The sequence below is a fragment of the Ranitomeya imitator genome, chromosome 1 (genome assembly GCF_032444005.1).
Source record: "Ranitomeya imitator isolate aRanImi1 chromosome 1, aRanImi1.pri, whole genome shotgun sequence".
NCBI lineage: Eukaryota > Metazoa > Chordata > Amphibia > Anura > Dendrobatidae > Ranitomeya > Ranitomeya imitator.
Window position 1 is genome coordinate 861877943 of NC_091282.1, and position 24296 is coordinate 861902238.

The 24296-nt window shown below is 46.9% G+C and overlaps 1 protein-coding gene across 1 annotated transcript in view; it reads right to left on the reverse strand.

Moving 5' to 3' along the window:
- LOC138658173 (calcyphosin-like protein) overlaps nucleotides 1–24296 on the reverse strand; it is a 55791-nt gene that overhangs the window by 25482 nt on the left and 6013 nt on the right. The window contains exon 2 of the mRNA XM_069745696.1: nucleotides 19197–19340. Within this exon, the coding sequence (XP_069601797.1) occupies nucleotides 19197–19333 (137 nt within the window). The 5' untranslated portion in view covers nucleotides 19334–19340. The remainder of the gene's footprint in view (nucleotides 1–19196; nucleotides 19341–24296) is intronic.

Sequence of the window (24296 nt, forward strand, 5' to 3'; positions counted from 1 at the left end):
CAACCTTTGGGGTCCAATTTCTCCTGTTACTTCCATGGGAGGTCTAGTTTCCAAAATGGGGTCACATGTGGGGGAGCTCTAATGTTTAGGCATACAGGGGCTCTCCAAACGCAACATGGTGTCCGCTAACGATTGTAGCTAATTTTTCATTCAAAAGTCAAATGGCGCTCCTTCCCTTCCGAGCCTTGCCATGTGCACAAACAGTGGTTTGTGACCACATATGAGGTATCGGTGTACTCAGGAGAAATTGCCCAACACATTTTAGGATCCATTTTATCCTGTTGCCCATGTGGAAATGAACAAATTGAGGCTAAAAAAAATTTTTTGTGAAAAAAAAATACTTTTTCATTTTTACGGATCAATTTGTGAAGCACATGGGGGTTCAAAGTGCTCACTATGCATCTAGATAAGTTCCTTGGGGGGTCTAGTTTCCAAAATGGAGTCACAGGTGGGGGAGCTCTAATGTTTAGGCATACAGGGGCTCTCCAAACGCAACATGGATTGGAGCTAATTTTTCATTCAAAAGTCAAATGGCGCTCCTTCCCTTCCGAGCCTTGCCATGTGCACAAACAGTGGTTTGTGACCACATATGAGGTATCGGTGTACTCAGGAGAAATTGCCCAACACATTTTAGGATCGTGCGCCCAAACAGTAGTTCCCCCCCACATATGGGGTATCGGCGTACTCAGGACAAATTGTACAATAACTTTTGGGGTCCAGTTTCTCTCTTTACCCTTGGGAAAATAAAAAAATTGTTGCTAAAAGATCATTTTTGTGACTAAAAAGTTAAATGTTCATTTTTTCCTTCCATGTTGCTTCTGCTGCTGTGAAGCACCTGAAGGGTTAATAAACTTCTTGAATGTGGTTTTGAGCACCTTGAGGGGTGCAGTTTTTAGAATGGTGTCACTTTTGGGTATTTTCAGCCATATAGACTCCTCCAAGTGACTTCAAATGTGAGGTGGTCCCTAAAAAAAATGGTTTTGTAAATTTCGTTGTTAAAAATGAGAAATCGCTGGTCAAATTTTAACCCTTATAACTTCATAGCAAAAAAAAATGTTGTTTCCAAAATTGTGCTGATGTAAATTAGATATGTGGGAAATGTTATTTATTAACTATTTTGTGTCACATAACTCTCTGGTTTAACAGAATAAAAATTCAAAATTTGAAATTTGCGAAATTTTCAAAATTTTAGCCAAATTTCCATTTTTTTCACAAATAAATGCAAAAATTATTGACCTAAATTTACCACTAACATGAAGCCCAATATGTCACGAAAAAACAATCTCAGAACCGTTAGGATCCGTTGAAGCGTTCCCAAGTTATTACCTCATAAAGGGACACTGGTCAGAATTGCAAAAAACGGCCAGGTCATTAAGGTCAAAATAGGCTGGGTCATGAAGGGGTTAAAGGATGGTGGGAGTAGTGTCCACCTGCATCAGCTGATCTAACAACTCGGCAGTTACAACAGATTGCCAGCAAGGGAAACTGGCATTACCCCCCCCCCCGCTGGTCCTGAAAGGAAAAAAGTTTAATTTAAATCATAGTGGAACCAGAGCTGCCACAAATCCAAAAATGATTTGTGACAGCTGACCTGTACTTAGACTATCTAAAGATTAAGGTTACAGAAGTTACAAGAACTGGGCTAGTGTTCTTGAAAATGCCAGGGCTGAATTTCAGTCCCCATCCGGCCCTGAAGGCATTGATATTACTAGTCCAGGTTGGTATTATCAAGGTGAAAGAAAACAAAAGGTGGCTCTGTGGAGGTAGAGGACAACAGAAGGGTGGACGAGGCTGCTAACGTAGCAGTGGAGCGCCCCGTCAGGGCAAGGGGTTACTCGGTAACGGGTCCGGTGTTCACAGGGGGATGTCACAGTGGCTGACCAGGTCCATGGCCCTGGGACGTCCGTATAAAAGGGAAAGGTCTTTAAAGGGAATAAAGTTTGTGTTCGTGACGCCACCTGTGGTATTCGGTCAGGGTGACCGACACTGCTTTAAGGGGTCCGCTGGGGTGATGTTATGGCAGCTAGATGGTATACCTTCCCACAGGTGAAGTATATCCCCAAGGCTTCCCAGTATGTAGATGGTGACCGCTGCACGGCCAGCTCTACCCTCACCTACTGTATCCTCACCCATCCCTTGTAGATTGTGAGCCCTCGCGGGCAGGGTCCTCTCTCCTCCTGTACCAGTTGTGACTTGTATTGTTCAAGATTATTGTACTTGTTTTATTATGTATACCCCTCCTCACATGTAAAGCGCCATGGAATAAATGGCGCTATAATAATAAATAATAATAATAGCCCAGTGAAGAACGAGGACACAAGGTTGCAGTCTCTTTACCTTTACTGAAGACTTCAGCATCCACAGTCCAGGGCACCAGATCACAGGGCAGGTAGAGTCCGGCCGGTTTGGAGGCAAGTCCAGAGTCCCCTTGCCCAGGTGGAAATCAATAGCCTTCCGTTGCGCGGTAGTGGTGTAATCCCTTACTGCATAAGCTTCAAATAAGGGCCTCACAGATGTGGTGTCTCTCTCTCTCTGTCCCCCGTAGTTGGATAGGACAAAACCCGTATGACTGGTGGCTTGAGGCTGTTTATAGGGACTCTAGCACGCCCCGGCCTTTGAGGGGTGCCACCGTGCCTCCTGGGTGTAGGTGCGGACAAGTAACGTGCAATTAGCTGTCCTGCCGGTCTCTGAAGTAAGGCATAGAGGTCCTTACTACCTCGGTGATCCGGCTACCAGTGTTCTGTGCCTCAGAAGGAGCAGCCTGCTCCTGGCTGGTCCCCTTCTGGTATCCTCTCCTGTGCCTTTCTTTTCTTCATGCTCTCTGCAACACAATTCTGCTTTCAAAATGTCTCTTTCTGGGAGCAGCAGCTCTTAGGGCATGCACATCTCCGTGGACCCTCTCCTCTGTCCTCTGACAGGAATCCACTCCTGCCAGGAACAGCTTCCCTGAAGGACTGACTAACTTTCCCTACAGCGTACCAGTTATATATATGTGGGGAGTCACCTAGTAAATAGGATCAAAAGCTCCCCCTGGTGGCCTGGAGTATGAATGTGTTGCATGTTTGTGATACCTGGATGCAGTTATCCATCCTTGCCTCCAAACGTAGCATCACTCTCCCCGGAAGGAAAACAATACTACTGTGATGACCAGGACCCTGGGGAGCCACAGCAGCAAGCCAGCCCAGGGAACAGAGGACGATGGCGGGGAGTCAGTGAATTCCAGCCACAGTGAGCCTAGATGTCCTAATATCTCTCCAGCAACAGGGTGCCCAAACAGAGAAGGAACACTGGGGGAGAATGGGACCTGAGCTCAAATGGAGTATGGGAAAATAGGAATGGCAAAAGCAATATATGGCCTCACTGATGCCTCAAAACGTCACATGTGTAAATGTCTTCTGGATTGCTCCTGGTTTCAGGTACCCAGCTGTGAAACATGTGTAGTCCTGTGTCATCTGTCCACAGCACAACCCAGGTAAAACAGTAAAAGTCCATAAGAAAGCGACACCAAGGCCTCTGTACCCATTTCAGAGACTGCAGATTCACTACATACAGCTACCCAAGGTAGGAATGTATAAATATGTCCTAGTGTATGTAGATCTCTTCTCTGGTTGGCTGGAATCGTATCCGGTAAAATGTGTTAATGCTAAAATGACTGCAGACAAACTGATGAAAAGACTGATCTGCAGATACAGCGTCCCAGAAACCATAGACAGTGACAGGGGTCATGGGCGGACATACCGCCGGTTCAACTGGTGCAGCTGCACCGGGGCCCGGAGGCTCTGGGGGGCCCCTGCAGGGCGGCCAGGGACGCTGCTACGATTTGGCGATTTGACTATTTGAGCCCTTTGGCTCATGCGGCAGAAGAGAGAGGGCGGCAGACTACTGGATTTGCGCTGCTAGGTTTTTTTTTTTTTTTTCATAAAACTCCGGGTTCAAGTGCCCGCCCCCCCTCCTCCCTCCCTCCTGCCCGCCCCCCCTCCCTGAAGACGTAATACTCACCTTCCTCCAGCGGTGGCTGCAACTGCGTCTCAGCGCCGGCAGCGCGTCCTGTCTTCAGCGGTCACATGGTACCGCTCATTTAAGGTCATGAATATGCGCATATTCATGACCTTAATTAGCGCTATCATGTGACCGCTGAAGACAGGAAGGAAGACGCTGCAGAAGAGATGCCAGGAAGTTCTGTTCTGTGCCGCACGGTGAGAGGTAAGTATGACAGGGAAAAAGGATGGGGAGGCATGCACACAGGGGAGAAGGATGGGGAGCTATGCACACAGGGGAGAAGGATGGGGAGCCATGCACACAGGGAAAAAGGATGGGGAGCCATGCACACAGGGGAGAAGGATGGGGGAGCCATGCACACAGGGGAGAAGGATGGGGGAGCCATGCACACAGGGGAGAAGGATGGGGGAGCCATGCACGCAGGGTGGGAGGATAGGGGAGGCATGCACGCAGGGGAGAAGGATGGGGGAGCCGTGAACGCAAGGGAGAAAGATGGGGAGCCGTGAACGCAGGGAAGAAGGATGGGGGAGCCGTGAACGCAGGGGAGAAGGATGGGGGAGCCGTGAACGCAGGGGAGAAGGATGGGGGAGCCGTGAACGCAGGGGAGAAGGATGGGGGAGCCCAGCACGCAGGGGAGAAGGATGGGGGAGCCGTGAACGCAGGGGAGAAGGATGGGGGAGCCGTGAACGCAGGGGAGAAGGATGGGGGAGCCGTGAACGCAGGGGAGAAGGATGGGGGAGCCCAGCACGCAGGGGAGAAGGATGGGGGAGCCGTGAACGCAGGGGAGAAGGATGGGGGAGCCGTGAACGCAGGGGAGAAGGATGGGGGAGCCCAGCACGCAGGGGAGTAGGATGGGGGAGCTGTGAACACAGGGGAGAAGGATGGGGGAGCCGTGAACGCAGGGGAGAAGGATGGGGGAGCCCAGCACGCAGGGGAGAAGGATGGGGGAGCTGTGAACGCAGGGGAGAAGGATGGGGGAGCCGTGAACACAGGGGAGATGGAATTACGGGAGCCGTGAACGCAGGGGAGAAGGATGGGGGAGCCATGCACACAGGGTGGGAGGATGGAGTATAAATATGGAGTATAAATACTAGGCCCTATAGGGGGGACACAGTGTGAGAGGACAGTGTGAAGAGGGGGCCGGTATAGAAAGGAGAGGTCAGTGTGAAGAGCATATACCATAAGAGGGACAGTGTGGGGGTCATATTTTGTGCAGACAATATAGTGAGGGGCAATTTTTTATTCCGGAGCATTATAATGACACTTGTATCTTTAACCCATTAGTGACCGAGCCAAATTTTTGAAATCTGACCAGTGTCACTTTATGTGGTAATAACTCTGCAACACTTCAACAAATCCCAGTGATTTTGAGATTGTTTTTTCGTGACACATTATACTTTATGATAATGGTAAATTTTGTTCAACATTTTTTGTGTTTATTTATAAAAAATATCAAAAATTTTAGAAAAATTTTAAAAAATTAGCAATTTTCTAAATTTGAATGATTATCCCTTTAATCCAGATAGTCATACAACAGCAAACCATTAATAAATAACATTTCCCACATGTCTGCTTTACATCAGCACCATTTGTAAAATGTTATTTTATTTTGTTAGCATTTTTGGAGGTTTAAAAATGTAGCAACAATTTTTCATTTTTTCAAAGAAATTTACAAAATTTATTTTTTTAGGGACTTATCCATGTTTGAAGTGACTTTAGGGGTCCCATATATTGGGAAACCCACAAACGTGATACCATTTTAAAAACAGCACCCCTAAACATATTGAAAACTGCTGTCAGGTAGTTTATTAACCCTTCAGGTGCTTTACAGGAATTAATGCAAAGTGGTATGACAGAAATGAAAATGTGTATTTTCACCACCTAAATGTTGCTAACTTCTAAACAGATTACTACAGCCGGCAGACTCTAAGGCCGCTATTTGGTCATGAATTGCCATCGCAAACATCAGGACCACAAAATCATGATCTGAGGGCACCAATTGTGACAAAGAAGAAGCCCCCACACACTGTTAACCATTTATAATGATGTAGTCACTATTGACAGCAGCATCTAAGGGGTTAAACAGATTTAGATGGTGCAAATACTGATCGTGGCTGGTACAGCAAGTTGTCAGCTATAGTGGTCAGCCGACAGATGCTGGATTGTCATCTGTATGGGGAGGCTATTCTCTTATATCTCAGGTCAGTTAAAAGACGTATTGGCGGTCATTAAGGGGTTAAGGGCGTCATGTGGAGACTTTCTGCAAAAGAGCAGAAAAGATGGAAGTCTGCAGAGACGGCTGTGACTGAGAAAACTCATCATGGGGTCTGGACAAGATGAAGAAAAGAAGAACGGCTCCAGAGTCAACGCCATCTATAAGGTACCTGGATGTAAATGTTATTTGTGATACTAACTAATTCTCATGTTTTTATTTATGTTAGGAGATTTAAAGGGGATGTCCAGGTTTGTGATGAGTCTGCAGTCATTCTTTGTGACTGCACACTTCTGACTTCTCACAGTGCGCACTGCACGCTGTCAGGATTCTCTTGTGCTGGTGATTTACATACATGCGGTCATGTGCTGACTAGACATGTGTAGCCTCTGTCATTGAAAATGAACTGAGCGAGGCCGGGCACGTCTAGTCGGAATGTGGTCAGAAGTATACAAATCACATGCTTGTGCTGACATGACCGTCCACCGGCAAGGGAGAATCCTAGAAGTGTGCAGTCAATTAGTTGTGAGAATTCAGAAGCTGCGATGTCAGGATTCAGCTCTGCAGGTTCCAGTAGTCGTCACATGGACACTTCACTCATATGCGACTTTCATACTTATGGTCCTGTGACATCGAGCTTCTCTTCTTGCTTCTCTCAGTTTTTCACTGAACATTGAGAGCATTAGGGAGAGGAGCTCGTGGGCACATGACTGAGTGTGCAAATCGCATATGTCCTTGGCGGAGGGGGGGCACCAAAATGAATTCTTGTCCCTGGTGCCAGAAACCCTAGATACACCTCTGCTGGTATGCTACTGCGAGCGGCGATTACCGGGTCCGGTGGAGGGATGTGTGTGCACAGGCAGTGAGGCAGGGACTGTGTGGGGGGGTCGCCATTTTTCCGTTCGCCTCAGGCAGCAGAGAGGCTAGGTTCACCCCTCAGGGCGGCTAATATAGAGGGCAATCTGGCCAGTCTATCCGGCCCCGAGGCTCCGGGGGCCCCCTGGCCAGATTGCCCTCATGTGCGGCAGGCATGGAGCAATCCCTGCAGCTCCGCTGCCTGCAAGAGAAAATGGCAACGGATCTGCAGGGAATGGATGCTTCCTGCTTCCTTTCTCACACAGCAGCGGCTCAGCTGAATGACATCATCATTCCGCGCTGTGGCTGTGCGAGACAGGAAGCTGCCGGCGTGCAGCTTCAGGATAGGATCCGTGCGCAGAGGTCTTCTTCACGGCTGCTCCTCCTCCCGGCTCGTCCTGTCTGGCACCTTCTCCCTGCACACACTTCCAGCCTGTGCAGAACGGCGTCTGCACACTCATGCCTGGAAGGAAGCTGCAGCTGTGCAGGACCTCAATCACCCCCTGAACAGGAGGTAAAGAACGGTCTGAATGTGACGGATTGTTTGCAGAGTAAAGAGGGGAGGCAGGGGCTGCAGTCAGAGACTAGAAGCAGTGATTTACTGACTGTGACCCCGGAGCTTTGTGTTCTCTGGTCAGTGCAGGATTTTCATCGACACACAGCAGGGACCAGAGAGTTCAGAACTTGGGAACACAGTCACTAAATCACTGGGTCTATTCTCTGACGGGACTCCAGTCATCACTGCAGTATCAGATCCAGGCTGGGACTGACCCCTGAGCCCATCCCCCAGTGAAGACTTTTTCACATATACTGTATCTGTTGCATTAAACACACAGGTACAATACATAGACACATATAAGGGTATGTTTCCACTGTCAGTAAACTCTGCGGATTGGACGCTGTGTACATCCGCAGCATCCAGTCCGCAGCGTCCTGATGTTACAGCATAGTGCATGAGATTTCAAGGAATCCAATGTCCACTATGTATGCAGCGGCACCCGCAGCTTCCCTGCAGAGACGGACATGCGGCACATCTTTCTAGACCGTAGCATGTCTATTTATCTTGCGGAGACGCTCAGTCTCCACAAGATAAATATCACAGTCCAATGTATAGGATGCGGTGATTCCGCATGTGTTCAATGAACACATGCGGAAGCATCACTCGTACAAAAGCTGGCAGCGCTTTGGACCGAGCGGACATGTGCTGCATCCAAAGCATATATATATATATATAGCTTTGTCGCCTTTAAAGAAGGGGGGGCCCAGACACATTTCCTGCACAGGGGCCCCAAGCTGTCTGTGTCCGCCCCTGACAGGGGTACACGTTTCACTGGAGAAATAATGATGGAAAATTATGCAGGCCCTGGGAATACAGCAAGCATTTCATACATAATATCATCCACCAAGTATTGGGAAAGTGGAAAGGTTAAATGGGACACTTAAACTAAAAATTCAAAAGGCCAAGGCAGAGACAGCAAAGATCTGGGTACAGTGCTTGTCTCTTGTCTCCTTTTGAAGTCCTGTTTGGTAGTGCACCAAAGATGGGTCTGTACTTTCCACAAGTGCTACAAATGCAATATGGTACTATGACGGACCATGTCCAGGCCTTGCAGAAAAGTCTTAATGTGGTGCATAAACATGTGTTTTCATCCATTCCAGATCCTAATGCCATACCTCCCCACCGTCCCTCATTGTGCGGGACTTTCCCGGATTTGACTCTTTGCCCCGCTGTCCAGCGCAGGACGCTCTGATCCCGGGAGACAGCAGGAGAACTCCGTCACACCCCCTTTTGTTAGGCCACGCCCCTTCCCCATGTTCCTGAGTCTCCCAGCGTCACTGGTGAGAGAGGGAGAGAGGGGACACTTCTAGTTTGAGGTAACAGCCGAACACAGCCTGGGTGCCGGCGGCAATGTAAGCAGCAGAGCAGTGTGAGTGGACTGGATGCCTGGCTAGTGTAATGGTGCTTGGAATGAGTGGGGCTGAGCAGGGAGGGATGGACACACTCACAGCCTCTGTTTGCCTGGGCTGCTCACTGCTGTGTTATCTGCAGATCAGTGTGAGTGAGATCGATGACTCCCTGACAGGTCTGTCTCCCTGGGAGAGGGTGACAACACAACGCTATTGTGGCTGCTATTAACCCCCCCCCCCCCCCCCCCCCCCCCGCATAAAAAGGGCTAAACCAAAGCCCCTGTGACAGTCTGACACTGTAATGTAGCAGAGCCATGTGTGTACAAGGTGTGTGAATCGGAGCAGCATGTGAAAGGTGTATGGAGCAGAGTCGTGTGTGTAAGACGTGTACGGAGCCGTGTGTACGAGGTGTACGGAGCGGAGCAGCGTGTGTACAAGGTGTGCAGAGCAGCGTGTGCAATGTGTATGGAGCGGAGCCGTGTGTGTGCGAGGTGTACAGAGTGGAGCCGTGTGTGTATGAGGCGTACAGAGCGGAGCCGCATGTGCAAGGTGTATGGAATGGAGTCGTGTGTGTACGAGGTGTACGGAGCAGAGCCACGTGTGTACGAGGTGTACGGAGCGGAGCCGTGTGTGTACGAGATGTATGGAGAGGAGCCGTATGTGTATGACGTGTACGGAGTGGAGCCATGTGTGTGCAAGGTGTACGGAGCGGAGCAGCGCGTGCAATGTGGACGGAGCGGAGCCGTGTGTGTACGAAGTGTACGGAGCGGATCCGTGTGTGTATGAGGTGTATGGAGCGGAGTCGTGTGTGTACGAGGTGTATGGAGCGGAGCCGCATGTGCAAGGTGAATGGAGCGCAGTCATGTGTGTACGAGGTGTACGGAGCAGAGCCTCATGTGCAAGGTGTATTGAGCGGAGCCATGTGTGTACGAGATGTATGGAGAGGAGCCGTGTGTATGAGGTGTACGGAGTGGAGCCGTGTGTGTACAAGGTGTATGGGGAGGAGCCGTATGTATAAGGTGTACGGAGCGGAGCCGCATGTGCAAGGTGTATGGAGCGGAGTCGTGTGTGTACGAGGTGTATGGAGCGGAGTCGCATGTGTACGGAGCGGACGCTGGCTGTGTCAGATCGGAGCAATATTGCTCCTCGCTCTGACACGGACTGGCACAGGAGACACGGAGGTCTTTATCAGTGGCATATCACAGCTGCAGCGACGTGAGCAGTCAGCGGCGCAGCTGGATGACACCATTCAGCGCCGTGGGTGTCATCCAGCTGCTGCGAGGGAGCGCGGTGAAAGGTGTCTGTGTGTAGTGATGGAGAAGGCAATGATGGGGGTGGGGTAACCATGTGTGGCCATTATACTGTACCCAGCATTATGTGTGGCAATTATTCTATACCCAGCATCGTGTGGGGCCATTATACTGTACAAAGCATAATGTGGCGCCATAATACTGTATGGACCATCACGTGGGGCAAGTATGCTGTACGCAGCATCATGTGGGGCCATTATACAGTATGGAGCATAATGTGGCCAATGGCCATTGTACAGTATGGCGCGTCGTGTGTGGCCATTATACAGTATGGAGCGTCGTGTGTGGCCATTGTACACTATGGAGCGTCGTGTGTGGCCATTGTACACTATGGAGCGTCGTGTGTGGCCATTGTACACTATGGAGCGTCGTGTGTGGCCATTGTACACTATGGAGCGTCGTGTGTGGCCATTGTACACTATGGAGCGTCGTGTGTGGCCATTGTACAGTATGGAGCGTCGTGTGTGGCCATTGTACAGTATGGAGCTTCGTGTGTGGGGCCATTGTATAGTATGGAGCGTCGTGTGTGGCCATTGTATAGTATGGAGCGTCGTGTGTGTGGCCATTGTATAGTATGGAGCGTCGTGTGTGGCCATTGTACAGTATGGAGCGTCATGTGTGGCCATTGTACAGTATGGAGCGTCGTGTGTGGCCATTGTCCAGTATGGAGCGTCATGTGTGGCCATTGTATAGTATGGAGCGTCGTGTGTGGCCATTGTCCAGTATGGAGCATCGTGTGTGGCCATTGTATAGTATGGAGCATCGTGTGTGGCCATTGTACAGTATGGAGCATCGTGTGTGGCCATTGTACAGTATGGAGCGTCGTGTGTGGCCATTGTCCAGTATGGAGCGTCGTGTGTGGCCATTGTACAGTATGGAGCGTCGTGTGTGGCCATTATACAGTATGGAGCGTCGTGTGTGTGGCCATTGTACAGTATGGAGCGTCGTGTGTGGCCATTGTACAGTATGGAGCGTCGTGTGTGTGGCCATTGTACAGTATGGAGCGTCGTGTGTGGCCATTGTCCAGTATGGAGCGTCGTGTGTGGCCATTGTACAGTATGGAGCGTCGTGTGTGGCCATTGTACAGTATGGAGCGTCGTGTGTGGCCATTATACAGTATGGAGCGTCGTGTGTGGCCATTGTCCAGTATGGAGCGTCGTGTGTGGCCATTGTACAGTATGGAGCGTCGTGTGTGGCCATTGTCCAGTATGGAGCGTCGTGTGTGGCCATTGTATAGTATGGAGCGTCGTGTGTGGCCATTGTCCAGTATGGAGCGTCGTGTGTGGCCATTGTCCAGTATGGAGCGTCGTGTGTGGCCATTGTATAGTATGGAGCGTCGTGTGTGGCCATTGTCCAGTATGGAGCGTCGTGTGTGGCCATTGTCCAGTATGGAGCGTCGTGTGTGGCCATTGTCCAGTATGGATCGTCGTGTGTGGCCATTGTATAGTATGGAGCGTCGTGTGTGGCCATTGTCCAGTATGGAGCGTCGTGTGTGGCCATTGTATAGTATGGAGCATCGTGTGTGGCCATTGTACAGTATGGAGCGTCGTGTGGGGCCATTGTCCAGTATGGAGCGTCGTATGTGGCCATTGTATAGTATGGAGCATCGTGTGTGGCCATTGTACAGTATGGAGCATCGTGTGGGGCCATTGTCCAGTATGGAGCGTCGTGTGTGGCCATTGTACAGTATGGAGCGTCGTGTGTGGCCATTGTACAGTATGGAGCGTCGTGTGTGGCCATTGTCCAGTATGGAGCGTCGTGTGTGGCCATTGTATAGTATGGAGCGTCGTGTGTGGCCATTGTCCAGTATGGAGCGTCGTGTGTGGCCATTGTCCAGTATGGAGCGTCGTGTGTGGCCATTGTATAGTATGGAGCGTCGTGTGTGGCCATTGTCCAGTATGGAGCGTCGTGTGTGGCCATTGTCCAGTATGGAGCGTCGTGTGTGGCCATTGTCCAGTATGGATCGTCGTGTGTGGCCATTGTATAGTATGGAGCGTCGTGTGTGGCCATTGTCCAGTATGGAGCGTCGTGTGTGGCCATTGTATAGTATGGAGCATCGTGTGTGGCCATTGTACAGTATGGAGCGTCGTGTGGGGCCATTGTCCAGTATGGAGCGTCGTATGTGGCCATTGTATAGTATGGAGCATCGTGTGTGGCCATTGTACAGTATGGAGCATCGTGTGGGGCCATTGTCCAGTATGGAGCGTCGTGTGTGGCCATTGTACAGTATGGAGCATCGTGTGGGGCCATTGTACAGTATGGAGCGTCGTGTGTGGCCATATTTTTTTGTTTATAATTATTGTTTACGAAACATTGTGATCAGAAGTGCTAAATGGGTGTGGTTGGGGCATGGCTAATTGTGAAATGGGTGTGGTCAGAGGTGTGGCCTACTTTGTCCCTCTTTCCCTTCCTCAAAAGTTGGGAGGTATGCCTAATGCAATTGCAATCGTGCATGAGAGGAGCCTAGGTCCATGGTTTGACCACATCCACCTCAGTGAAACTTGAGGGAAACCCCACCTGGATCCACGCCAGTCACTGCAAAAAGGTTATTTCACCGGCAGAATGACTGTTCTACTAATTACCTTGCTGGGAGTAGCAAGAATTGCACCCTACAGAGTCACTGGATAAACAATATTAAATATGGACAGCGACAGCAAACTTATTTGCCATCATGCTTTTCTTATAAAGGACATGGAAGGAAAAAAGCCAAAAGACTGTTGGATCTGTACACACAGCCCAGTATCTGCAAGGACTATGCTGTACTTAGCCTTACACCTGGATCCACGGGAGGTATTAACAGAGACGCTAGTCTCTGAAAGAGAAATTTCAACAATAGTGTTCTGTCCATTCTAATAGGACAGTGTAATTCGTCTCATGCATTAAAGGGAACCTGTCACCCCGTTTTTTGAGATTGAGCTATAAATACTGTTAAATAGGGCCTGCGCTGTGTGTTACTATAGTGTATGTAGTGTACCCCGATTCCCCACCTATGCTGAGAAATAAGTTACCAAAGTCGCCGTTTTCGCCTGTCAATCAGGCTGGTCAGGTCGGGTGGGCGTGGTGACATCGCTGGTTCTTCCTCAGCTTTACGTTGGTGGCGTAGTGGTGTCCGCATGTTGAGGTGACTAATCCACTGTGGGCACGTGAACAAGCAGCGCGCGATCTGCGCTGTCATCCCTTTCGTCGGTGGGTGCGGCCATCTTCCTGGGGCCGCGCGTGCGCAGATCGAGTGCTCTGCTGCACGGGGCTTCAGGAAAATGGCCGCGGGATGCCGCGCGTGCGCATTAGAGATCGCGGCGGCCATTTTCCCAAAGCCGAGATGCAAACTGTGTTATAGCACCACCCAGTGGTGGTTAAATTTATTATCTGTGTTTTTTAGTAATAATTAGAGTGTTGCATTGTGGGATTGCACCAAGGCATTTTGGGATGAGGAACCTCCATTTTCTCTCTGTGTTCTTCCTGGACACACGTGTTCTTCTGCTGTGTTGGAACTACCTCACTTACTTGCCATTCTGGTTAAGTTTATCCGGTAAGATCATTATCCCTGTTCTTGCAATGTAGTGTTGTACAGAATGTGATTAACTGTATAGCAGTCAGTACACAGGAAATGTGTTTACCAGGGACTTACTGTTTGTAGTTATGTACATAGGTTGCATCATACTGTATATTTTCTTTGTCAGTTGTAAAGTATTAGCTGTGTGATTGTTTAGCCCAATACTTATATATGTCATGTGTATTCCTTTAGTTTTACCGCATTTCAATACCTGTTACCAATAAACAAGTTAGACTACAGAGAACAGTCTGCTTATTTGGAAGACAGAAGTGGTTTAATAGTGGTTTATGCTGTATGTTGGATCCCACACCGTATCAACGTGTATGAAGACAGAACAAATAGAATGTATTGGATGCGGTAAATCCGAGTTCAGTGAACAGATGTGGATATACCTATGTTCAATAGACGTCAATGCTTTAGACGCAGCGAACATAGCCTTACATGTACAGCCATAAACAGCTGCATATTACACATATTACATTATCCCATTACTGTAGATAATGATTAAAATGGTTATTTAACCCCTTTACCCCCAAGGGTGGTTTGCACGTTATGGACCGGGCCAATTTTTACAATTCTGACCACTGTCCCTTTATGAGGTTATAACTCTGGAACGCTTCAACGGATCCCGGTGATTCTGACATTGTTTTCTCGTGACATATTGTACTTCATGATAGTGGTAAAATTTATTTGATATTACCTGCGTTTATTTGTGAAAATAACGGAAATTTGGCGAAAATTGTGAAAATTTCGCAATTTTCCAACTTTGAATTTATATGCAATTAAATCACAGAGATATGTCACACAAAATACTTAATAAGTAACATTTCCCACATGTCTACTTTACATCAGCACAATTTTGGAACCAAAATTTTTTTTTGTTAGGGAGTTATAAGGGTTAAAAGTTGACCAGCAATTTCTCATTTTTACAACACCATTTTATTTTAGGGACCACATCTCATTTGAAGTCATTTTGAGGGGTCTATATGATAGAAACTACCCAAGTGTGACACCATTCTAAAAACTGCACCCCTCAAGGTTCTCAAAACCACATTCAAGAAGTTTATTAACCCTTCAGGTGCTTCACAGGAATTTTTGGAATGTTTAAATAAAAAATAACATTTAACTTTTTTTCACAAAAAATTTATTTCAGCTCCAATTTGTTTTATTTTACCAAGGGTTACAGGAGAAAATGGACCACAAACGTTGTTGTATAATTTGTCCTGAGTACGCTGATACCCCATATGTGGGGGTTAACCACAGTTTGGGCGCATGGCAGAGCTCGGAAGGGAAGGAGCGCCATTTGACTTTTCAATGCAAAATTGACTGGAATTGAGATGGGACGCCATGTTGCGTTTGGAGAGCCACTGATGTGCCTAAACATTGAAACCCCCCACAAGTGACACCATTTTGGAAAGTAGACCCCCTAAGGAACTTATCTAGAGGTGTGGTGAGCGTTTTGACCCACCAAGTGCTTCACAGAAGTTTATAATGCAGAACCGTAAAAATAAAAAATCATTTTTTTTCACAAACATCTTTTCGCCCCCAATTTTTTATTTTCCCAATAGTAAGAGAAGAAATTGGACCACAAAAGTTGTGGCACAATTTGTCCTGAGTACTCTGATACCCCATATGTGGGGGTAAACCATTGTTTGGGCGCATGGGAGAGCTCGGAAGGGAAGGAGCGCCGTTTGACCTTTCAATGCAAAATTGACAGGAATTGAGATGGGACGCCATGTTGCGTTTGGAGAGCCACTGATGTGCCTAAACATTGAAACCCCCCACAAGTGACACCATTTTGGAAAGTAGACCCCCTAAGGAACTTATCTAGATGTGTGGTGAGCACTTTGACCCAATAAGAGCTTCACAGAAGTTTATAATGCAGAGCCGTAAAAATAAAACAAAATTTTTTTCCCACAAAAATAATTTTTTAGCCCCCAGTTTTGTATTTTCCTGAGGGTAACAGGAGAAAATGGACCCCAAAAGTTGTTGTGCAATTTGTCCTGAGTGTGCTGATACCCTATATGTGGGGGAGAACCAGCGTTTGGGCGCATGGGAGCGCCATTTGGAATACAGACTTAGATGGAATGGTCTGCAGGCGTCACATTGTGTTTGCAGAGACCCTGATGTACCCAAACAGTAGAAACCCCCCACAAGTGACCCCATATTGGAAACTAGACCCCCCCAAGGAACTTATCTAGATGTGTTGTGAGAACTTTGAGCCCCCAAGTATTTCACTACAGTTTATAACGCAGAGCCGTGAAAATAAAAAAAAAAATTTCCCCTCAAAATTATTTTTTAGCCCCCAGTTTTGAATTTTCTCGAGGGTAAAAGGAGAAATTGGACCCCAAAAGTTGTTGTCCAATTTGTCCTGAGTGCGTTGATACCCCATATGTGGGGGGGAACCAGCGTTTGGGCGCATGGGAGGGCTCGGAAGGGAAGGAGCGCCATTTGGAATGCAGACTTAAATGGAATGGTCTGCAGGCGTCACATTGCGTTTGCAGAGCCCCTAATATACCTAAACAGTAGAAACCCCCACAAGTGACCCCATATTGGAAACTAGACCCCCCCACGAACTTATCTAGATGTGTTGTGAGAACTTTGAGCCCCCAAGTGTTTCACTACAGTTTATAACGCAGAGCCGTGAAAATAAAAAAAAAAAATTCCCCTCAAAATTATTTTTTAGCCCCCAGTTTTGTATTTTCTCGAGGGTAAAAGGAGAAATTGGACCCCAAAAGTTGTTGTCCAATTTGTCCTGAGTACGCTGATACCCCATATGTTGGGGTAAACTCCTGTTTGGGCACACGGGAGAGCTCGGAAGGGAAGGAGCACTGTTTTACTTTTTCAATGCAGAATTGGATGGAATTGAGATCGGTCGCCATGTCGCGTTTGGAGATCCCCCTGATGTGCCTAAACAGTGGAAACCCCCCAATTATAACTGAAACTCTAATCCAAACACACCCTTAACCCTAATCCCAACGGTAACCCTAACCACACCTCTAACCCAGACACACCCCTAATCCTAATCCCAGTCACAAATGTAATCCAAACCCTAACCCTAACTTTAGCCCCAAGCCTAACTGTAGCCTTAACCCTAACCCTAGCCCTAACCCTAGCCCTAACCCTAGCCCCAACCCTAACCCTAGCCCTAGCCCTAACCCTAACCCTAACCCTAGTCCCAACCCTAGCCCTAGCCCTAACCCTAGCCCTAACCCTAGCCCTGACCCTAGCCCTAACCCTAGCCCTAGCCCTAACCCTAGCCCTAACCCTAGCCCTAACCCTAATGGGAAAATGGAAATAAATACATTTTTTCATTTACTTTTATAGCGGGTTTTTTAGCGGATTTTTATGATTGGCAGCCGTCACACACTGAAAGACACTTTTTATTGCAAAAAATATTTTTTGCGTTACCACATTTTGAGAGCTATAATTTTTCCATATTTGAGTCCACAGAGTCATGTGAGGTCTTGTTTTTTGCGGGACGAGTTGACGTTTTTATTGGTAACATTTTCGGGCACGTGACATTTTTTGATCGCTTTTTATTCCGATTTTTGTGAGGCAGAATGACCAAAAACCAGCTATTCATGAATTTCTTTTGGGGGAGGCGTTTATACCGTTCCGCGTTTGGTAAAATTGATAAAGCAGTTTTAATCTTCGGTTCAGTACGATTACAGCGACACCTCACTTATATCATTTTTTTTATGTTTTGGCGCTTTTATACGATAAAAACTATTTTATAGAAAAAAATAATTATTTTTGCATCGCTTTATTCTGAGGACTATAACTTTTTTATTTTTTTGCTGATGTTGCTGTATGGCGGCTCATTTTTTGCGGGACAAGATGACGCTTTCAGTGGTACCATGGTTATTTATATCCGTCTTTTTGATCGCGTGTTATTCCACTTTTTGTTTGGCGGTATGATAATAAAGCGTTGTTTTTTGCCTCGTTTTTTTTTTTTTTTTTCTTACGGTGTTTACTGAACGGGTTAAGTAGTGGGCCAGTTTTATAGGTCGGGTCGTTACGGACGCCGCGATACTAAATATGTGTACTTTTATTGTTTTTTTTTTATTATTTAGATAAAGAAACGTATTTATGGGAATAATATATATTTTTTTTTTTTTCATTATTTAGGATTTTTTTTTTTTTTTACACACTTGGAAATTTTTTTTTTTACTTTTTTTTACATTGTCCCAGGCGGGGGTGACAATAAAGATCGGTGATCTGCCCGTTTGCACAGCACTCTGACAGATCACCGATCTGTCTGAGAGCAGTGCAGCGTTACCAAGTGCCTGCTCTGACCCGGATCCGTGGCCATTTTGGATCCGGGACTTACTGCAGGGAGGGAGGTAGGAGACCCCCGGAGCAACGCGATCACATCGCGTTGCTGCGGGGGTCTCAGGGAAGCCCCCTCCCTGCGCGATGCTTCCCTGCACCGCCGGCACATCGTGATCATCTTTGATCGCGGTGTGCCGGGGGTTAATGTGCGATAAGCAGCTGACACCCGGCCACGATCGGCGACGCTCCCCCCGTGAGCGCGGCCGATCGCGCTGGACGTAATATTCCGTCCTTGGGAATTAAGGCCCACCCCACATGGACGGAATATTACGTCCAATGGCAGAAAGGGGTTAATAACAGAATATATGTTAATATAATATAATAATAATAATATAATTTTAAATATAATATAATAATAATATAATTTTAGCAAGCAGAAGATAATTAATAAGTTGGGTGAAACATACTATCAAAATGGCATACCCTAAGGGTATGTGTCCACCTTCAGGATGGCCGGCGGTTTAGTTGGAGCGGCAAACCCGCTCTGCGCTAAGCTCCGCCCCCTTCTGGGACGCGATGATGCCGGATGTGTTCATAGCACACATCTGGGATCATCGTACCCCATGCATAGGGCCCTGTGTTATACCTTGCGGCGACGCAGCATCGCCGCAAGGTATACGGACATGCTGCGATCTTAAAAGACGCCGCATGTCCGGAGTCACAGGGCCGCCGCGTGCGTGTTACCACGCATAGTGGAGATGGGATTTCATTAAATCCCCTCCACTATGCTGTAACATCTGGACGCTGTGTGTTTGACGCTGTGTCTCTATGCACGTGGAAACATACCCTTAAACTTATGGACTCCCATTTTTAATACCTGTATATACAGTAGTTATGTGGACAAGGAGACTTTGGGTTCCCTCAGGCACCAGTAATGGGGTGTGACTGCTACCTTTGTACCTTATATAGCTCGGCCATTAGATAGTAACCAACAAACAATTATATTTTCTGTTATGACTGTTTATTATCAGATATGAGTAAATAAAGCATAGACAGATTAGGAGCTAGCATTTTGTGAGCTTACCTGCCAAGACCTTTTATTCCAGATGCCCCTCTTGCCAGACACTGCAGCCTCAGCTTCTCTACAGGGTCCTGACACTGGGGAATCTGACGTCGAGCTTTAGCTATCATGTCTCGCTCTAATTGGGATACAGCAGCCATGATGGTCCTAGAAAAAAGCAACAGCATTTCAGATAGGATAGTTGCACACGTTGCGGATTTTGATGCGTTTCTGCAGCGTTTTTGGGACTCGCGGAATTGCATCAAATCAGCAGTGTAGTACAGTAACAATGATAGTCAATGGGAATTTGAGAATTGCTGTGCACATGTCAATTCTTTGTGCGGAAACGGAGCGTTTCTGCACCCATTGACTATACATTGAGTAAGGCAAATCCGCACATCAAAAAAGGCATGACAATCCACAACAAATCCACAAGTAATCCGCACGAAATCCGCACGAAATCCGCATGAAATCCGCATCAATTCTGCATTAAATTAGCAAGCATTATGGACTGCTTTTTCTGCCAAGAGATGCAGATTCTGTACGGAAAATTCTGCCGGCCAATCAGCAATGTGTGCACATACCCTTAACCCCTTAATCCCATGACGTACTATCCCGTCAAGGTGACCTGGGACTTAATTCACAGTGACGGGATAGTACGTCATATGCGATTGGCAGCGCTCACGGGGGGAGTGCGGCCAATCGCGGCCGGGTGTCAGCTGACTATCACAGCTGACATCTGGCACTATGTGCCAGGAGCGGTCACGGACCGCTCCCGGCACATTAACCCCCGGCACACTGCGATCAAACGTGATTGCAGTGTTCCGGCGGTACAGGTAAGCATTGCGCAGGGAGGGGGCTCCCTGCGGGCTTCCCTGAGACGATCGGTACAAGGCGATGTGCTCACCTTGTACCAAGCGTCTCCTTCCTGCAGGCCCCTGATCCAAAATGGCCGCGGGGCTACTTCCGGGTCCTGCAGGGAGGTGGCTTACCAAGTGATTGCACAGAGCAGGCGCTGGTAAGCCAGGAGCAGTTCTCATCAGATCGCTGATCTGACACAGTGCTCTGCAAAGTGTCAGATCAGCGATCTGTCACTATACAGTGATATCCCCCCTGGGACAAAGTAAAAAAGTAAAAAAAAATTTTTTTTAAATGTGTAAAAAATAAAATAAAATTCAGAAATAAAGAGAAATAAAAAAAAAAATATTGTTCCCATAAATACATTTCTTTATCTAAATAATAAAAAAAAACAATAAAAGTACACATATTTAGTATCGCCGCGTCCCTAACAACCCGACCTATAAAACTGGCCCACTAGTTAACCCCTTCAGTGAACACCTTAAAAAAATTTAAAAAACGAGGCAAAAAACAACGCTTTATTATCATACCGCCGAACAAAAAGTGGAATAACACGCAATCAAAAAGACGGATATAAATAACCATGGTATCGCTGAAAACTTCATCTTGTCCCGCAAAAAACGAGCCACCATACAGTATCAGCAGCAAAAAAATAAAAAAGTTATACTCCTCAGAATAAAGCGATGCAAAAATAATTATTTTTTCTATAAAATAGTTTTTATCGTATAAAAGCGCCAAAACATAAAAAAATAATCTAAATGAGGTATCGCTGTAATCGTACTGAGCCGAAGAATAAAACTGCTTTATCCATTTTACCAAACATGGAATGGCATAAACGCCCCCCCCAAAAGAAATTCATGAATAGCTGGTTTTTGGTCATTCTGCCTCACAAAAATCGGAATAAAAAGCGATCAAAAATGTCACATGCCCAAAAATGGTACCAATAAAAACGTCAACTCGTCCCGCAAAAAACAAGACCTCACATGACTATGTGGACCAAAATATGGAAAAATTATAGGTCTCAAAATGTGGAAACGCACAAAATATTTTTTGCAATAAAAAGCATCTTTTAGTGTGTGATGGCTGCCAATCATAAAAATCCGCTAAAAAACCCGCTATAAAAGTAAATCAAACCCCCTTCATCACCCCCTTAGTTAGGGAAACATAAAAAAAATGTATTTATTTCCATTTTCCCATTAGGGTTAGGGCTCGGGTTAGGGCTAGGGTTAGGGCTTGGGCTAGGGTTAGGGCTAGGGTTAGGGCTAGGGTTAGAGTTAGGGCTAGAGTTAGGGCTAGGGTTGGGGTTAGGGTTGGAATAAGGGTTGGGGTTAGGGTTGGGGCTAGAGTTAGGGTTGGGGCTAAGGTTAGGGCTAGGGTTAGGGCTACAGTTAGGGTTAGTGCTACAGTTAGGGTTGGGGCTAAAGTTAGGGCTGGGGCTAAAGTTAGAGCTGCGGCTAAAGTTAGGGTTAGGGTTGGGGCTAAAGTTAAGGTTAGGGCTACAGTTAGGGTTGGGGCTAAAGATAGGGTTAGGGTTGGGGCAAAAGTTAGGGTTAGGGTTGAGGCTAAGTTTAGGGTTTGGATTACATTTACGGTTGGGATTAGGGTTAGGGGTGTGTCAGGGTTAGGGGTGTGGTTAGGTTTATGGTTGGGATTAGGGTTAGGGGTGTGTTTGGGATATAGTTTCAGTTAGAATTGGGGTTTTTCACTGTTTAGGCACATCAGTGCTCTCCAAACGCGACATGGCGTCCGATCTCAATTCCAGCAAATTCTGCGTTGAAAAAGTTAAACAGTGCTCCTTCCCGTCTGAGCTCTCCAGTGCGCCAAAACATGGGTTTACCCCAACATATGGGGTATGAGCATACTCAGGACAAATTGGACAACAACTATTGGGGTCCAATTTCTCTTGTTACCCTTGGGAAAATAAAAATTTGGGGGCTAAAAAAACATTTTTGTGGGAAAAAAATAAATTTTTTTTCATGACTCTGCGTTATAAACTGTAGTGAAACACTTAGGGGTTCAAAGCTGTCAAAACACATCTAGATAAGTTCCATGAGGGGTCTGATTTCCAATATGGGGTCACTTGTGGGGGATTTCTACTGTTTAGGTGCATCAGGGGCTCTGCAAATGCAACGTGACGCCTGCAGACCAATCCATTTCAGTCTACATTCCAAATGGCGCTCCTTCCCTTCCGAGCTCTTCCATGCGCCCAAACGGTGGTTCCCTGTTATGATCTGGTGGCCTAGGAGCAGCATGAGACGGACTCTGGAGAAGGTGGTCCCTGTACTGACCGCAAACCCTGAACCTAGCAGCGCAACTAGAAGTAGCCGTGGGGGGGTACCTAACACTCCCTAGACCACTCGGCACAGCCTAAGATCTAACTACCCCTAAAGACAGAAACAGGAAACCTATCTTGCCTCAGAGAAAATCCCCAAAGGATAGATAGCCCCCCACAAATATTGACTGTGAGAGGAGAGGGAAATAACATACGTAGATATGAAATCAGATTTTAGCATAGGAGGCCATACTAGCTAAAAAGAAAGAATAGAACAGAGTACTATGCGGTCAGTATAAAACACTAGAAAATATCCACCGCAGAAAATACGGATCACCACATCTGACTAAAGACATGGGGGGTATATCTGCATCTCCAGAGAAATAGCTAGGCTGCAAAAAATCCTTCACAGACTAAGCTGGACAAGACAAAAACATGAAAATGCACAGAACTTTAAGGCCGGCGTCACACTTGCGAGTTTTACGGACGTAAGAGCGCAGAAACTACGTCCGAAAAACTCGCAAAACATACGGCACAATTATTCTCTATGCCCCTGCTCCTATCTGCCGTATTAAACTGATCAGTATTATACGGCTTTCTACGGCCGTAGAAAATCGCAGCATGCTGCGTTTGTCACCGTATTGCGCAAATAAAACGTCAATGAAAGTCTATGGAAGCCCCAAAAATACGGATTACACACAGACCAGCAGTGTGACTTGCGAGGAATACGCAGCGCTGTTAGAGAGAAAAGCCGGCAATTCAGTGCGGTGTACAGTAAAATCACACTGACAGCTTAGGCTCCTTTCACACTAGCGTCGGAATCTCCCCGTCGCAGTGCGTCGGGGAGAGATTCCGACGCTAGCGTTTGCTGCATTGCACAATGGGTGCAGCGGATGCGTTTTTCCGGCGCATCCGCTGCCCCATTGTAAGGTGCGGGGAGGTGGGGGCGGAGTTCCGGCCGCGCATGCGCGGTCGGAAAAAGCGGTCCGTCAGGAGAAAAAAACGTTACATGTAGCGTTTTTTTCTCCCGACGGTCCGCAAAAGCACGACGCATCCGTTGCTCGACGGATGCGACGTGTGGCAATCCGTCGCAAATGCGTCGTCAATGCAAGACTATGGGGAAAAAACGCATCCTGCAAGCACTTTTGCAGGATGCGTTTTTTCTGCAAAACGACGCATTGTGACGGATTGCAGAAAACGCTAGTGTGAAAATAGCCTTACAGTAGAACAGGTAGAATAAATGTGTACACATAGAATAGGTATATATATATATATATATATATATATATATGTCAGTGAGACACATATATGTATATATATTAATATTTCTTCCAGCGCGATATAGCAGAAAGCCGGTAATTCAATTACCGGCTTTTGCTTTCTCCTTCCTAAACCCGACATGATATGAGACATGGTTTACATACAGTAAACCATCTCATATCACCATTTTTTTTGCATATTCCACCCTACTAATGTTAGTAGTGTGTATGTGCAAAATTTGGCCGCTCTAGCTATTAAATTAAAGGGTTAAATGGCGGAAAAAATTGGTGTGGGCTCCCGCACAATTTTCTCCGCCAGAGTAGTAAAGCCAGTGACTGAGAACAGATATTAATAGCCTGGAGAGGGTCCATGGTTATTGCCCCCCCCTGGCTAAAAACATCTGCCCCCAGCCACCCCAGAAAAGGCACATCTGGAAGATGCGCCTATTCTGGCACTTGGCCACTTTCTTCCCATTCCCGTGTAGCGGTGGGATATGGGGTAATGAAGGGTTAATGCCACCTTGCTATTGTAAGGTGACATTAAGCCTAATTAATAATGGAGAGGCGTCAATTATGACACCTATCCATTATTAATCCAATACTAGTAAAGGGTTAAAAAAACACACACATTATTAAAAATTAATTTAATGAAAAAATCACAGAGGTTGTTGTATTAATTTATTCTACTCTCAATCCACTCACTGAAGACCCTCGATCTGTAAATAAAAAAAAAAA